Source organism: Xenopus tropicalis, chromosome 2 (genome assembly GCF_000004195.4).
Source record: "Xenopus tropicalis strain Nigerian chromosome 2, UCB_Xtro_10.0, whole genome shotgun sequence".
In the NCBI taxonomy this organism is placed as follows: domain Eukaryota; kingdom Metazoa; phylum Chordata; class Amphibia; order Anura; family Pipidae; genus Xenopus; species Xenopus tropicalis.
The window spans coordinates 8,864,632-8,881,519 of record NC_030678.2 but is presented as its reverse complement, the minus strand read 5'-3'; the positions used below and the strand labels follow the sequence as shown (position 1 = coordinate 8,881,519).

Sequence of the window (16,888 nt, the reverse complement as noted above, 5' to 3'; positions counted from 1 at the left end):
CGTGAACTTTTGTGGTGCTTGTGTTGCTCCCCAAGTCTTTTTACATTTGACTGTGGCTCCCGAGTAAGAAAGGTTGGGGACCCCTGCTATAGAGGAAGCAGACCACGTGGTAGGCTCCCTGTCCCCTGGGCACCCCTGTGACTGTGGGCTCTGCTTCTTCTATAGTTATGTGCACTGCTCAGTACAGGGCTGCTTTGCACCTGACTTTGCACAATTTTGTTTTTTAAAAAAGGCTCTCATTTTCAGTTTGCATAGAAAAAATAAAATAAGATTTACAAACATTTGGTTATACAGAGTCTATATCAGCATCGATAAATCACTATACAATAGCAGTACATTTGCAGCTTATTTTCTTATGAATAAATGCCCAGACCTATAGTGGTTACAACCAGTGAGTTCTGGTGTCCTAGACATCCGGAAAGGTTGGGGCCACAGTTAAGTGTAGTATGCACCTTAAGTATGCACTTTCTGGAGTAGAACAGTGATAGAGCATCAAGGGACTTTGGGATAATGTTGTCTACAGTACAAAATAGGCATTCTTTGGGTGAAAGTATGTTAGGCAGGCATAATTTATCTTATATATAGGCCTTATATAACCAAGAGACTACACCCAAAAAGATTGGATTGTAGGCCACTGCCTCTAGTCGGGAAGATAGTTTGCCTCTGGGGCATTGCATTTGGAGATGTGGAATGAATCTTGTCTGCCCATGTGGTGCATGAAGATTTGTTCATTTTTATGTGACCCAAGGCTGTCTGGTACTTCTGAGACCTATAGATTTATAAGAGTTCATTGGGCTCAGAAAGATAGGATTCGGGGTGCAAGTGAGAGGGCATTTTGGTTATCAGGTCATATGCTATCCAAGCACTGTGGCATTTATGTTTCTGGGGCAATTCAGAGAGATCCAGTGAAGTGACATCTATGGGTCAGAGGATCTAGATGCATTCAGGCTGTTTTTGATTTGTGCCTGTGAAAGAGGTGAGGCTAAATTAGGCCTGTGTGGATTATTCATAGCACCCTTTTTACCTTTTGCCCAATTAAAGGAACAGTAACACCAAAAAATTCAAGTGTATAAAAGAAATTCCAATATAATGTACTGCTGCTCTGCACTTGTACAACTGGGGTGTTTGCCTCAGAAACACTACTATGATTTATATAAAGAATGCAGCTGTGTAGCCATGGGGGCAGCCATTCAAAGGAGAAAAGGCACAGGGACTTAGCAGATAACTGATAAAACACTATTGTATTCTACAGAACTTATCTGTTATCTGCTATGTAACCTGTGCCTTTTCTCCTTTTTTCCAGCTTGAATGGCTGCCCCCGTGGCTACACAGCAGCTTATTATATAAATTATAGTAGTGTTACTGTAGCAAACACACCAGTTTTACCAGTGCAGGAATGGCTGCCCCCGGGGCTACACAGCGGGGTATTTATATAAACTATAGTAGGGTTTCTGTAGCAAACACCCCAGCTGTACCAGTGCAGGAATGGCTGCCCCCGGGGCTACACAGCGGGTTATTTATATAAACTATAGTAGGGTTTCTGTAGCAAACACCCCAGCTGTACCGGTGCAGGAATGGCTGCCCCCGGGGCTACACAGCGGGGTATTTATATAAACTATAGTAGGGTTTCTGTAGCAAACACCCCAGCTGTACCAGTGCAGGAATGGCTGCCCCCGGGGCTACACAGCGGGGTATTTATATAAACTATAGTAGGGTTTCTGTAGCAAACACCCCAGCTGTACCAGTGCAGGAATGGCTGCCCCCGGGGCTACACAGCGGGGTATTTATATAAACTATAGTAGGGTTTCTGTAGCAAACACCCCAGCTGTACCAGTGCAGGAATGGCTGCCCCCGGGGCTACACAGCGGGGTATTTATATAAACTATAGTAGGGTTTCTGTAGCAAACACCCCAGCTGTACCAGTGCAGGAACGGCTGCCCCCGGGGCTACACAGCGGGGTATTTATATAAACTATAGTAGGGTTTCTGTAGCAAACACCCCAGCTGTACCAGTGCAGGAATGGCTGCCCCGGGGCTACACAGCGGGGTATTTATATAAACTATAGTAGGGTTTCTGTAGCAAACACCCCAGCTGTACCAGTGCAGGAATGGCTGCCCCCGGGGCTACACAGCGGGGTATTTATATAAACTATAGTAGGGTTTCTGTAGCAAACACCCCAGCTGTACCAGTGCAGGAATGGCTGCCCCAGGGGCTACACAGCGGGGTATTTATATAAACTATAGTAGAGTTACTGTAGCAAACACCCCAGCTGTACCAGTGCAGGAATGGCTGCCCCCGGGGCTACACAGCGGGGTATTTATATAAACTATAGTAGGGTTTCTGTAGCAAACACACAACTTTAACCAGTGCAGGGCAACAGTACATTATATTTCTTTTACTTTAAAACGTCTAAATTTTTTGGTGTTACTGTTCCTTTAATAAACTTGGTGGATGGAACTAACCCGCCCTTCCCATTTTCATCACAGGCTAGTTCTTAGAAATGTGCACCCAGGTTATTGGCCTCAATGGACCAGTGACCCAGCCCCACAGTCCATGCTTGGCTGGGTTGGATCTGACTACCAATGCCAAGAAAGTCCATCTGCATTTCCATGCTCGCTAACCTCCCTTTACTGTGTGGTACAATTAAACAACTGTAAGCACAAGTTTTATTATAGCAGTTTAGGATTGTCCCCAGCAACCCTTTTCAACCATACTAAGGGGTTGTGGTCAGTCACTACGGTGATGTTCCTTTTATACAGGTATGGCTGACATTTTTTCAGTACTCACAAAAGGGCCTGGCCCTACATTTCTATAGTGGCGTAAGCAACTTCTATCCCCAGCAACTTTTAGCTTAAGTAAACTATGAGGTACTCATTGCCTTTATTATCCAATTTACTGAGCACCGCCCTGATGCCAAAAATGGATGCCTCTGTTTGACCCACAAAAAATAATTTTAAATTACCTGTTGATTTTCTGTGTTCTTCACTCGAAGTAGCTGAACATAAATGCACATAAAAAGATATATTAGATTTTCATACAGTAGACATTTATGTATGTATGTATGTATAACTTTATTTATAAAGCGCCACAAGGGTACGCAGCGCTGTACAGTCTTACAGAATACAAAATTATACACAGGAATGATGAGTGACATAATAAATAAATACAATAAATACATATATGTATATATATATAAGTGCCATGTGGTATGAGACACAGTAGGAAGGAGGTCCCTGCCCCGTAGAGCTTACAATCTGAGTGGTTGGGTAACATACAGGCACAAACTGGAAGGTAAGAGGCACCAGGTATGGGCATTTGCCCTTAAGCGCAGGACTGGGCAAAATAATGTCTTAGTGCTCCAGAAGGTAACAGCTGAGTTTTTTCTTAAAGAGAGTGGGTGAGTTTTCCCTACGGAGGGATTCAGGGATAGAGTTCCAGAGGGTAGGGGCAGCGAGATAGAAAGGGTTAAGACGAGAGCGCAGTGGGTGTGGATGGTGTAAAGAGATGGAGGCTCTGAGAGGAGCGGAGGAGACGACTAGGAACATGTAGGGAGACCAGTGAAGAAATGTAGTGAGGAGCAGAGGAGGGAAGGGTTTTGAATGTCAGCAGAAGGATTTTGTAAGCTATCCTTTGCTTGACAGGCAGCCATGCTAGTGAGCTTAATTGAGGCTGAGCTGGATCCCTCTTAGGAGAGAGCAGGAGGATCCTGGCAGCAGAGTTTAAGATTGATTGCAGGGGAGAGAGGTGGGAGTCTGGGAGGCCGGTTAGTATATCAATTTATATCATGATAAATATTACTTTGTTGTCTAATATACATAGTTGTGTTTCCCTACTTTGCAGGAAAATAATCCCTTTTGTATTATTCAGGGAGGAAGGAGGATATAAGTCCAGAGACCGGAGCAAGATGTCTCAGATAGTATAAGCAATGCAGTGACTGAAACATACCTAACGACAGAGCTAGTTGCCTTGTCAAAGTGCTTAAGTAGGACAAGGTAGTGAAACTCTTCAAAGTGTGATTAGACCTCAGATATTATCAACCAGAACAAAGGCCATGAGTGGATAGGGTTCTAGGTTCTAAGGACTTGGCTATGTGGCCAGATGAAGAATGAAGTATAATAACGTTTTTCCATGTACATGGGCATTATATGCAACAGAGAAGATTCATAACTAGATCATATCCCCTGATGTTTTTTTCAGAGAGGCCAGACAGACATAAAATCTTTTTTCTCTTCATTGCAAGCAACTTGAATCAAATAATGTTTGTTTGTACAAAAATGCGTTCTTCATCATCTTCACGTGATTACTCGGTTCAAGTGTTTTATCTTCACTGATCCCTGCATTTTGTCCCCCTCCCAAACAGCAATTTCACACAAACAACAAGACGCCCCATGTAACATTACCCTTAACCCATCTACAGTATCTGAAGGGGAATGTTTCTCTTTTTTCACCTTTAGCCTGAGTTTAACTATTTTGCCATTTGCTATTTTCTTGGGCTGTTATGGCAGAACTGTCAGGAGATAAAGTAAGATTTTTTTCTAGCCCACACAAGGGCCAGGCCCTACGTTTCTACAGTGGTGTGAGCAACTTCTCTCACCAGAAATTTCAGCTTAAATTAACTATGGGGTACTCATTGCCTTTATCATCCACTTGACTGGGCACTGCCCTGATGCCAAAAATGGATGCCTCTGTTTGAACCACAAAACACTAATATAATCTGGAGAAGACAGATATGGGGCCTGGACTTACTATTGAAGTTTGAACATATAAACTCCTATTTTAAATACCAATTCATGATATATAATGCTACCAAAAGCTAATATCTAAACTTCAAAACTTTATGGCATATTATGGCATATTTATGGCATATTTAATAGTAAATTAGCACTTTAATATTAATTATTGGAAATATTAAAATAACAGTGAGTGGGTTTAAAACCAAAACCTTTTACACTGCAGCCCAATGCCTTAACTACCAAACTACCAAAACTTTTCCAATGGCTAATATACAAAGTCATGAAAAACTAACCCCTACACAATTCATTTCTAGGCACATTACTAAAGCCTAGAATTAAGATTCTAAGGTACGTACATTTAATACCAATAATTTGGCTGCCTGCCCCTAAGAAACTCAATACATTTGTTTTAGTTTCTATAGTAATAACTATGTTTAGTGTTATTTTGTTGAGCCCCTTTCTGTCATGGCAGATCTTTACAGAAGTCGGCTTTAGGTGGCCATACACCTTGCTTGCTGATGTCGCCAAGCGAGCGGATCTTCTCCCAATATCCCCAACCTATGGGAGGGTGATATTGGGCGAACCCAGGCTAATACGGAGAATTAGAACGATGGGTATAAGCGAAGTCGGATCAGGGGCCGCATCAACGAGGCCCATCGTTCGTGCCCCTACATGGGCCGATAAGCTGCCGAAACGGTCTAAGGGACCGATATCGGCAGCTAGAATCGGCCCGTGTATGGCCACATTTAGAACAAGATCCGGTGCATGCCGTCCATAAATGGAATTGCACCTATTTTAATTAAAATTTTTATCTTTTCTGAACAATATGTCTTCCTTAACATGACCAGAGCATTTATCTCGATCAGTTACACAATCCCTTCTGGCTTCATCTGTAACTGGTAAAAACTGCTCTTGATCTATTTTTCCCCCATAAAAGAGACTGGACCAGAGCTGGTAACAGTCCCAGATATTATGGAGCCTTCAGAATATATAGAATACTGGTATATACATTCTGCACACAAAACTTTACAAAAGAAAGTACCTTTTGAGGATGGGAAGAAGCACTTTATCGCTCCGGGAACGCTGGAATCGAAGCAGCAATTTTTACGCTTGCACTCAGACTCATCGATGCCTTTGTATCCACATTCTTTCCTTTTACTGTGCTCCATTTTGCACTCTACAGAATTTAAAAAAAAAAAAAAGCATTAAAGGGATTCACAAAGCTTACTCTTTAATTATCTTGTACCTTATTGAAATAGTCTCTCCATGTGTTCAAGGGACAATTGTAATAGGCATGAAGCATTGCTTTGACTGTGGTCACTCTCACTCCTATGGTCATTTATGAATGTGAGTGGAGTTAGTAAACTACAATTTTGAAGGAACCATGTTTTTTTTCCTATAATGGATCATTATTCCTATTATTTTGGTGTTACATTTGTCTGGGAGAGTTGTGCCTGGCAACTATACAGAGGTGCAAAGAGTGCCCTTTGATGCAAAGTGTAGATATTGGTGTTTTAGATTTATGCTATAAACACGTTTATTTTAGTTATTTAGATTTAGAACAGGACACAGGCACAGAACAACTGCACTTGTAGGTTGATTTTAGATCAGAGGTCATTCTATGTACTTGGGCCTTAGAATGTTTACATAGAACAAGGAATGCATCTGTTGTCTCCTGTCACAAGTATCCCTAGTGCAAGGTTAAGAATGTCACAAATAGTCTCAGATACACCAACTGCACAAATACCATTTGGGACACTGCGCTGATGTAGAAGATTTCTTTTACCAGAGAGATACCTTTTTAGGCAATTGTGCTGGGACAGTGAGACACTTAATCCTTTCCTAAAGATGGACAGAGAGACACTGTTATGCTAAAACAAGGCTAATGATTGGCTGCCATGGGATCAGCCCCAAGTAGGATGAAATGGTTAAATGGCAACATTTTTGTACTTGACTTTGTTCCCTCACGTCCTCACGAGCTTTCAGTGCGTATGAGCTATTACTTAATACTCTGTATTGTAATACTCTGTATTAATGTATACCTCTAATAAAGCTGTCTGGTTAATATCCTTTGTGAATCTGAATGGTTCAGGTCAGGCCCAGGGGGAAATTCGGGGCCAGGCTCGATTTGAGTAAGTGTTTATTTAAATCCAAGAGCGACTTACTCACTGTGGGTGAGAATCATATATCCCTAGTGGAGGATCATTGGAGTATATAGATACGAGCAAATTATAGAACTACAAGCATTTATTTATATATATATATATTTATATAACTCCGACACAAAGTACCTTTAATGAATGGGGTTTTATGTGCAACTGACTGTGGGACATTTGTGCAACCACAGCTGTGGTAGTGGACATAAATGATCCCTAGTTATGTGGGAAAGTCTCACAGATACTCAATGATGCCATGAGCGACGCATGATAGATTGTTAATGAGCAAACAGTCAAAACAGATTAGCTCTTCGACAGCCTCTTACCGCAACCTTTGGTAAACTAATGCTGGATAAAAGAGCAGCATAGTATTTTCCCCATCCCTACCCATACAACATGCTCAACACACTAAATATAAATACAGTATATAACAATTATTTAGAGGAAAGAGTTACCTGCTGCTTACCTGCTACAATTAAGGGGGGCATTTAATAACATTCTATTTTCACGATTCATATCTTTTGCACCAAAATACGTCAAGATTTTTGTCACGGGAAAGAAAATACAATTTTTTCCGCAATTTATTATACTGCATAATCGCAACAAATCTGAATGCAAAAATACGTCATCGAAAGCTGTTGAGATTGCGTATAAGTCAATGGCAGACGTCCCTGTTGCAACAGGAAACTCTCTTTGCTTCATGCTTTTAGATGTTTTGGGGTTTTTTTGATGCTGCCATTTGTGTGGAGCATAAGTCCTCCCAAAACCACCTGGTTACGCGTTTTATAGCTGGACCTACGCTCGACTATGTTGCATGTGCCTGCACAGAGGTAGATACTCAAGTTTTCAGTGCAGACACATGGAGCAGCAGGTTAATGAAATAGATCTGCTTCTCTCAGCCTGAAGGAAAAAGCTGGTCTGAGAGAAGCACATCTATGCACCATGTAAAGTACTTGTCTGTCCCACCTTTATGCCTAAGGCATAGAGGCGGGGCACGCAATATATGATTGACAGCTGGGATATTTAAATGCCTTTATAATGGGGTTTGGATGTGTTAATATAAAAATGAATTTGGGTTTCTTGTTTAATATGAAAAGTACTTTCATTATTCAGCTCTTTTTGTCTGGGTGACAGGTCCACTTTAATGAGGGAATGTAGCAATGTTTGCAAATTTACATTCAATTAGCACACACACTTAGCACAACCAATTAGCTCAAAAATCTGTTTTACATACACAGTAGCTTTAACCTTAGCACCTAAGCACTTGCAAGGCCATTATTGACGATGAACGAATCTGTCTTGTGTCGCTTTGCCGAAGAATTCACAAATCTTTGAAAAGATTTGTGAAACGGCGATAAAATCAGCGAAAATGTTTACGTGCCGAATTTTTTTCACCCATTTGATGAAATAATCCGCCAGTGGATAGAGTCTATGGGAGATGGCCTTTCCGTAATTCAGAACTTTCTGGATAATGGGTTTCCGGAAAAGGGGTCCGATACTTGTATAGAGCTCACACTGCAAGTTGCTGTAAAAAGCTCTAACAGACCTTAACTTTAACCACAGCAGGCATATTTTACCCTTTTATATTACCTCAATTTTGCTGGCAACAACTCTTGGGAAAAGGTCTTTGACCAAGGAGGTCAGCAAATAGGGGATAATTTAGTGACTATAAATGAGTAAAAAACCTATACTTTCCTGGAAATATATAGGCTGATTTAACTTAACTTATGAATTGGAAAGGATAATGCTGTTGTTTGTGTATATTGTAATAAATTAGACCAGTGATCCCCAACCAGTGACTCAGGGCAACATGTTGCTGCCCAACCCCTTGGATGTTGCTCTCAGTGCCCCCAAACCAGGGAGTTATTTTTGAATTCCTGACTTGGGGGCAAGTTATGGTTGCATAAAAATCCATTGTAATGCCAAACAGAGTCCCAAGTAGACTGACATTCCACATAGAGGCTACCAAATAGCCAATTATAGCTTGTATGGGGTACCCCCAAGAACTTTTTTCATGCCTGTGTCGCTCCCCAACACTTTTTCCATTTGAATGTGGCTCACACATATAAAAGGTTGGGGACCCCTGAATTAGACTGTCAATAGACATTTGTAAAGTGTTCCTCTTGATATGTTTTCTGGCTGGTTGACTGGAACAAAATATTTATGTGTTCTTGGGGTCGAAATCATGGTCATTCATAGCACAAACTGTCTTTACTCAAAGTAAATTTTTAATTTCTGCTTTGTTACTCTATATACAATAAAGAACAAGATAAATCCTTACCGTTTGCTGGTATCATATGTTCTTTATGACCTACAATTATAAATGACAAATTAATTTACTAAAGTATGTCTGAGCTGAAACATATTTTCAAAATGAACAAAAACAAGATGAGTACAATACACTGACATCCTACAATAGCATTTCCAAACTTGTTTCAAAGAAATATAAGATTGAGGAGTAATTTTGTTCACAGTTTGCCTTTTATTCTTAACTACCTGGGACGTTCATTCCCTACCTATTCCCTAATTTGAGCATCATTCAGTTGCACAAGTTGGGAAACCATGGCAGGCACAGGCCACAGGCTGTTGCATTTCTCTCCAGGGTCTTTGTAAATGATCCCGAAAGTGAAACTCAAGACTGACTACCAAAAAAATAAATAAAAATATAATAAAATATCTTCTGAGGCCAGCAGGGCATTCCATAACTTCACTGTGAAGAGTGCCTCAAGTCTAACTAAATGGCCTTTTGTTCTTTGTTATTTCCTAAGCGGAAAAAAACAAAGAATTGTGCATTATCTGTCTATAATGTCTTCTTCAGTACGTGTACATACTAACGATGTGTTCTGGCAATCACCCTTCTTTTGCCGATAAAACAACTTTGACAGTCTTTCCTCATTCTTCTATTGATTTTACTAGTCTAATTGCACTTATCTGCAATCTCTCCAGCTTATTAATATCTTTCTTAAGGGCTGGGGTCCAAAATTGCGCTGTTTCAGTTGTTACCCAGTCAGACAATACTGGACAATTATAGGGCAGTTTAAATTTGAGCATCTGAAATTTACAACAATACCCTTTTTCCAGTTAAACAAAGTGTTTTCGTGTTAGTTTCACAGCTCATACATGCGACATGGGACTGGCTTACGTTAGTGGAAATCAGTTTTGCACAGAGAGTAAGAGGCAGCAGTACAGATTTAGTTTAGAAACATATTCAGAAAACCCATTCAAGAATTTATATGAGAAAACAGGAGAGAAATGCCAAAAGCTTGAGTTAAATATATGATATTGTTGGAATAACTTGCATTAATAGCGGCTGAGGCACTTGGACAAGAAAATGGCAATGTCTTTTCTGGTTTTAGAAGAATTTTAGAAGAATTTTTGAATGCATATATTGTGCGGAATTGAAAAGTGCCCTGTCTTGTAGAAAACCCTGCTGTAATTAAAACACACTGGATGTTGTTACTTTTTTTAATTTGAGTGGAGCCCTATATATTAAATATTAAATGATTAACTGTTATAATTAGTGATGAGCGAATCTGTCCTGTTTCGATTGGTAAAATGGTGTAAAGTTTGCAAAACAACGAAAATGACAAATTGTCACGTGCATTATTTTTTTTTTGACACACTCCCAATTTGCTTTAACGTGCGTGACAATTTTTTGTCACCTATGTGCAAACCTTATCCGCACTCTAAAAGTGTCAAAGTGAATTTACTACTGTTAGAAGACCAGTGAGGAAAAAAAAAAAAAATAGGTGAAAAACCCCACCACTTATCTTCTCAGTTGTGAAAAAAGAATTATGTGTCTCCGAGCTGCCTTCCTCTATCTAATCCATGAAGTGCTTCCAATATTAACCCCTAAGAGTTGGCGCTCACAAATCACTACTTATGGTAAAATCAATCAATTTATTTCCACACTGAATGGTAAAAAACACAATAACATCTAGTTCATACAATATAAATACTGTACAAGTAAAAATAAAACCAAAGTGCATGTTTTCTATTTTACACATTAAATAGGAGAAGATATTTACAACGTCAGTCAATACTTTTATCAATAGATAATCAAACAGAGAGTGGATTATTAGGGTAAATAGAAAATATTGTGGCTGATAAATCACTTAATCAATTAGAATCATGTCTATTTATCAAATTAGGAACATGATTTTAATTGATTAAGTGATTTATCAGCCACAATATTTTCTATTTACCCTAATAATCCACTCTTTGTTTGATTATCTATTGATAATAGTATTGACTGATGTTGTAAATATCTTCTCCTATTTAATGTGTAAAATAGAAAACATGCACTTTGGTTTTATTTTTACTTGTATTGATATTGTATGAACTAGATGTTATTGTGTTTTTTACCATTTATTGATTGTGGAAATAAATTGATTGATTTTACCATAAGTAGTGATTTGTGAGCGCCAACTCTTAGGGGTTAATTTTTTGTCACCTGCCAAATATTTCTGTGGCGAATCCATGCCTGCTCATCACTAGTTATAATAATTATTTTTGTTTTTTATGTTATGATGTGATTTGACTCCTTAAGTGTTCTAAGAGCTGGGAAACATTCCCCCTAGTTTTTTTATGGTTTGTATCACCCTCAGGGAAGAAGGGCAATGCAAATCAATAAACGGAAGTAAATTGTTTGACTGTTGACTGGGCATGGGTCAACAGTTTGAGAACAAATTAGGGATGCACCGAATCCAGGATTCGGTTTGGTATTCAGCCAGGATTCAACCTTTTTCGGCAGGGTTCAGATTCAGCCAAATCCACAGTGCTGGCCGAACCATGGATTCGGGGGTTCGGTGCATCCCTAAAACAAGTTGTTAAAAACAGAGTTACACTTTGGACCCAGCATGTGTCCAAAGGGTTTTCCAACTACACTGAAGTTAGATCAGAAGTGTTTATAAGTGTCTACGGACATAACCCCAAGAAACATATGCCTGGAAGAATGTATTTAAATATTAAATGGTTCTGTTTCAAAGACCTGTGTGGAGAGCACTGCATGGCCAAATATCCAACAGAGAGTCTTCGACTCTTAACTTATTGCAACTGTATCTTGTATTTATTGTTACACTGTGTATTTATCTATTATTATCTTAATAACCCCCCGTTTGTATTAATGTATCCTACTGTACAGCGCTGCGTACATAAGTAGCGCTTTATAAATAAAGATATACATACATACAATAGATATCTGGCCTGTGTATGATCATCTTTAGGTTTTTTTTTGGTTTCCCAGTGAATGAGGTGTTTAAGGTTTAATGGAAAACATTGCTAGTACAGGCTGTAATGTGCATTACGGGCCAAAAAATCCCTATACCGGTGGTGACAGACTGTTTCCACTCATTTCAGAGGGTAAAGACACGGGTGAATTCAGGCATTTCATCAACCCCGAATGACACAAGCTTAATAAATAACTTTAAAGAATCATAACATCTTGGGCACTGCTGGTGGTGTGTTGCCAATTCAATCCAAAATGGCAGTATCTTCACTATTACCAATTTTGCAGTTATAAGCAGATGTCCATGTTTCTATATTTGTTATTCTCAAACGTAAAACTTCACCTTTCCACAACAATGTAGGATTATTTAAATGTCAACAAAGGCTTGAAGGAAATGCTTGGGTGCAAGAGCAAAAGATTATAAAATACTGTATGGTTTATACATATATATGTATGTATATATATATATATATATATATATATATATGAGAATAAGATGTTAACTTACAGCTAGGTGTTTTCTTTGATTTAGCTATAATCAAGAAAATATTGCTATTATTATAAAGATATTATATTCTTAAGCAATGACTTAACATTAGAAACATATTGAACAATTTGCTATAATAGCAATAAGAGTTACCGTCTCTCCCAGAGAGTCACCTTCTCTCTCACCAATCAGTACACAGACTTTCACAGGACCTACTTTACCACAGATTGCTTCATTCACAGGCCTCTTTCAGGCACAAAGAGTGCAAAGTCCAAAGTCAAACTCAAGGCTATCTAACCCTAAGAAATTAAAATATTTTATGAGACAGACAGGGCATTCGATAACATCACTGTGAAGAGCCATTTGAATTACTAGAGAAAGTTTGGTATCTCAAAAACTAGATGGCCTTTTGTTCTTTATTTCCTTAGTGGAAAAAAGATTATGCACTATCTGTCTATAATGCCTTCTAAAGAACTTGCCCACAGTTATTGTGTGTTCATTCAAGTGTCTTTTTCCATCTAAAACAACTACAACCTTGATAGTCTTTCTTTATAGTTTAATTTTTTCATTGACTTTACTAGTCTAGTTGCACTTGTCTGCACTCTTTCCAGCTGATTAATATCTTTCTCAAGGACTGGAGTCCATAACTGGACGGTTTAAGTTGTTCCTCAGTCGGACAATACTGAAAAATTATAGGGCAGTTACAATTGGAACATCCAAAATTGACCATGATACCCCTTTTTTCTAATGAAATGTAGTGTTTTTGCATTAAAGTTAAACCTCAAATATGCAACATGGCATTGGCTTAAAGAATAAGTAAACCTTTTTTTTCCCTATCAGTAAAATTACTCTAAACAGCCTACAGAATTACCTACCTTTGTCCCAGCATTCTGTCTGACCTGGTTCCTCAGTTAGAACTTGATCATTTCCGTTGCTTCCTTGTGCAGAGTGAAGGCCTGCCCCCACTTTCTGTTCGGTTTCCTCATCACTTTGACTACTGTAGTCAAAGTGGAGAGCCTTCTGCGCATGCCTGGAGGCAGCAGGAGCCAGTCTGTGCATGAGCAGGTTTTTTTTTTGATGAGGGAACTGAACAGGAAGTGGGGGCGGGGCTTCACTCTGCACAAGGAAGCAAAGAAAATGATCAACTTTTAACTGAGGAACCAGGTTAGACAGAATGCTGGGACAGAGGTAGGTAATTCTGAAGGCTGTTTAGAGTAATTTTACTGATAGAACAAAAGGTTTACTTATTCTTTAAGTGTGTGGGAAACAGTTTTGCATACAAAGCAAATATGGCACAGAGAGTAAGAGACAGGAGTACAGATATAGGTTAGATACAAATGTAGGCACCCGTTCAAGAATGAATGTAGGAGTAGTAATAGTCACAATTTAGTAAAGAAATTACAGTTTAAATCATTTTCACATGCATAAAGCTCACTATATAATCACTCTTTGATGTGTGCCAGCGTTCATAAAAGATTTATATAGGATTTATAAAATATAGTGGAGACATTATTTTACTAATCTATATCACGTCTGGCATGGTAAATCTAAAAACCCTAGAGAGAAGGTATATTTCTCCTAGAATGGGGAGAAGGAGCAAATGTTGATTTGTAATCACCATTGCACACATCAAAATACAACGTATATATGCAACCAAATAAAGAACTAAAGGGATCAGAACAAATAAATTAAATGAATGCCCTTCAGTTTCTATACAAGTAATGGGATCTATAATTCAGAATGCTTGAGGCCTGTTGTTTTCCAGGTAAAGGGGTCTTTCCATGTCCTTAAAAAAATTAAACATTAGAAATACAGTGGATTTATGCTAGCATAGGTACCAGTAATTTCATTTAGGTTATTATAATGGCATTATTGCATAATATTTTCAGTCTGCTATAGGACTAGCTAAAGGGCAGAAACCCCTTAAAAATATCTCTTTTAAATCTCTTTTAAATACTGTCATGATTTTTGTGGTATACTTTTTATTTCTACATTACAGATAGCAAATAGTTCCCTCTGCCATTTGACATTTCATTCTTGGACCAACAAATCTATTTGTAGCTGCAATATTGGTGTGTAGGCGCCATCTCAGTGCCTTGTGCCTGAGTCTGAGCTTTCAGCCAGCGCTACACATTAGAACTGCTTTCAGCTAACCTATTGTTTCTCCTACTCCCATGTAACTGGAGGAGTCCCAAGCCGGACTTGGATTTCTTACTATTGAGTGCTATTCTGATACTTACTGGGAGCTGCTATCTTGCTCCCTTCCCATTGTTCTGCTGATCGGCTGCTGGGGGGGGGATATCACTCCAACTTGCAGCGCAGCAGTAAAGTGTGCCTGAGTCTGAGCTTTCAGAAGGAGCCAGAGCTACACATTATAACTGCTTTCAGCTAATCTATTGTTTCTCCTACTCCCATGGAACTGGAGGAGTCCCAAGCCGGACTTGGATTCCTTACTATTGAGTGCTATTCTGATACCTACTGGGAGCTGCTATCTTGCTCCCTTCCCATTGTTCTGCTGATCGGCTGCTGGGGGGGAGGGGGGGATATCTCTCCAACTTGCAGCGCAGCAGTAAAGTGAAACTGAAGTTTATCAGAGCACAGGTCACATGGATGTGGCACCCTGGGAAATGAAGAATATGGCTAGCCCCATGGGAAAAACAGATTACAGTGCAGGATTCTGCTGGAGAAGCTCTATTAACTGATGGGTTTTGAAAAAACATGTTTTCCCATGACAGTATCCCTTTAAATGCCATATAAATAGCTTGTACTAGAGGCAAAAAGTACTGTTGGGGGCAACAAAGTTTAGTCTGCAACACAATCGTTATTTAGTCCACATGCACATTTTTTACATAGAGTTATTTCTGATGCTTTAAAGATACCTTTAACAATTCAAATTACCTTTTGGTTTTGGATGGAAACAATGTATACCTCCATGACCTCTGTGACGAAAGCAGCATTTCAGTTTCTTGCACTGTCTTCTGGTTATTCCATTGTCACCACACTTTACTCTTTTGCTTGGTTTCACTTCACAACGATCTTCTTCACTTGAAGAAGCTGAACACAAATGTACGGAAAAAGATATAGACAAATTTAATAGAGTAGACATTTATTAATCCATTTTTAACAAAATTTAGTCAAAATAATAAAGTCAAAGTGCTTTTAAGTAGCACGATATAGTGAAATCCTTTAAAGGAGATGGAAAGGCTACATCACTGGGGGATTCTAAAGAAAGAAGACAGACGGAAGAGTAACGCTTGCTTGCATATACCCCAGGTCGGTGCAGTTTTCTCTTAACATCTTATCAGGTAAGCAAGTACAATCACTGGGGGGGTTCCGAAAATTTGGAACCCCCACTGATTTAGCCTTATCTTCTCCTTTAAGAAGAGTACCTATAATACCAGTGGGATCAATCCTCAAATATTACCAACCAGACTATTAGGGGATTGAGTCCTAGTTTCTTAGGGCTTGGCACTGCTGCCATATGAAGAATGAAGTATGTCTTCAGTTTTAATATACACGGGTATTATAAGCAAAAGAAAGTATTTTTTTTAGAGAGGCTGGACAAATGAAATCCTTTACCTCTTTTGCAAACAGCTTGGATCAAATAATAGAATACTTTTGCAAAAATGCCTTTTTTCATCATTTTCATATGTTTACCCAAATCAAGTGTTTTATCTTCACTAATCCCTGCATTTAATCTACCTTCCAAACAGCAGTTTCACACAGACAACAAGATGCCCCATGTGACATTACTATTAACCTAGGCAAACTAATAGAGGGTTACAGTAGTCCAGGTGTGATATGAGTGAAAAATTTGGAAGCATCTTGAGTGATAAATGATTATATTTTGGAAATATTTCCTAGGTGAAACTGACATGAAGTGGCTGAATATGAGGGGTGAAGGACAGGGCAGAACTGGGGATAACTTCAAGGCCCTAGGCCTGGGGGATGTGGTGTAATAGTGAAATTGTTAACTATGATAGATACCTTTGGGAGGTTATGGGTATTCTATGGAGGGAAAAAAGACCAATTCTGTCTTAAAAGGTTTCATTTAAGGTAGCCTTGGGACATAGTAGAGATAGCAGACAGACAGGAAGAGATGCAAGTTGAGAGCTTTGGGTTAAGATCTGGCGAGGAGAGATAGATCTGAGTATCATCAGCATAGAGGTGGTACTGAAAGACATATGAGTTGATTAGTTTACCAAGGGAAGAAGTATAGAAAGAAAATAACAAGGGGTCCAGGACAGAGCCTTGAGGAACCCAACAGAACGTGGTAAGAGTCACT

General features: G+C 39.2%; 1 protein-coding gene across 6 annotated transcripts in view; it reads right to left on the bottom strand.

The window, feature by feature from the left end:
- Positions 1-16,888, bottom strand: part of tff3.5 (trefoil factor 3, gene 5) — an 80,220-nt gene that overhangs the window by 34,318 nt on the left and 29,014 nt on the right. For 3 of the 6 annotated variants that reach the window (XM_031895661.1, XM_031895664.1, XM_031895663.1), the window contains 5 exons: positions 15,502-15,657; positions 12,625-12,648; positions 9,171-9,200; positions 5,776-5,910; positions 2,963-2,995 (listed from right to left, as the gene is read on the bottom strand). In XM_031895661.1, coding sequence (XP_031751521.1) covers positions 2,963-2,995; positions 5,776-5,910; positions 9,171-9,186 — 184 coding nt within the window. In that variant the 5' untranslated portion in view covers positions 9,187-9,200; positions 12,625-12,648; positions 15,502-15,657. The remainder of the gene's footprint in view (positions 1-2,962; positions 2,996-5,775; positions 5,911-9,170; positions 9,201-12,624; positions 12,649-15,501; positions 15,658-16,888) is intronic. The other 3 variants (NM_001114052.2, XM_031895660.1, XM_031895662.1) reach the window with 1 other exon arrangement.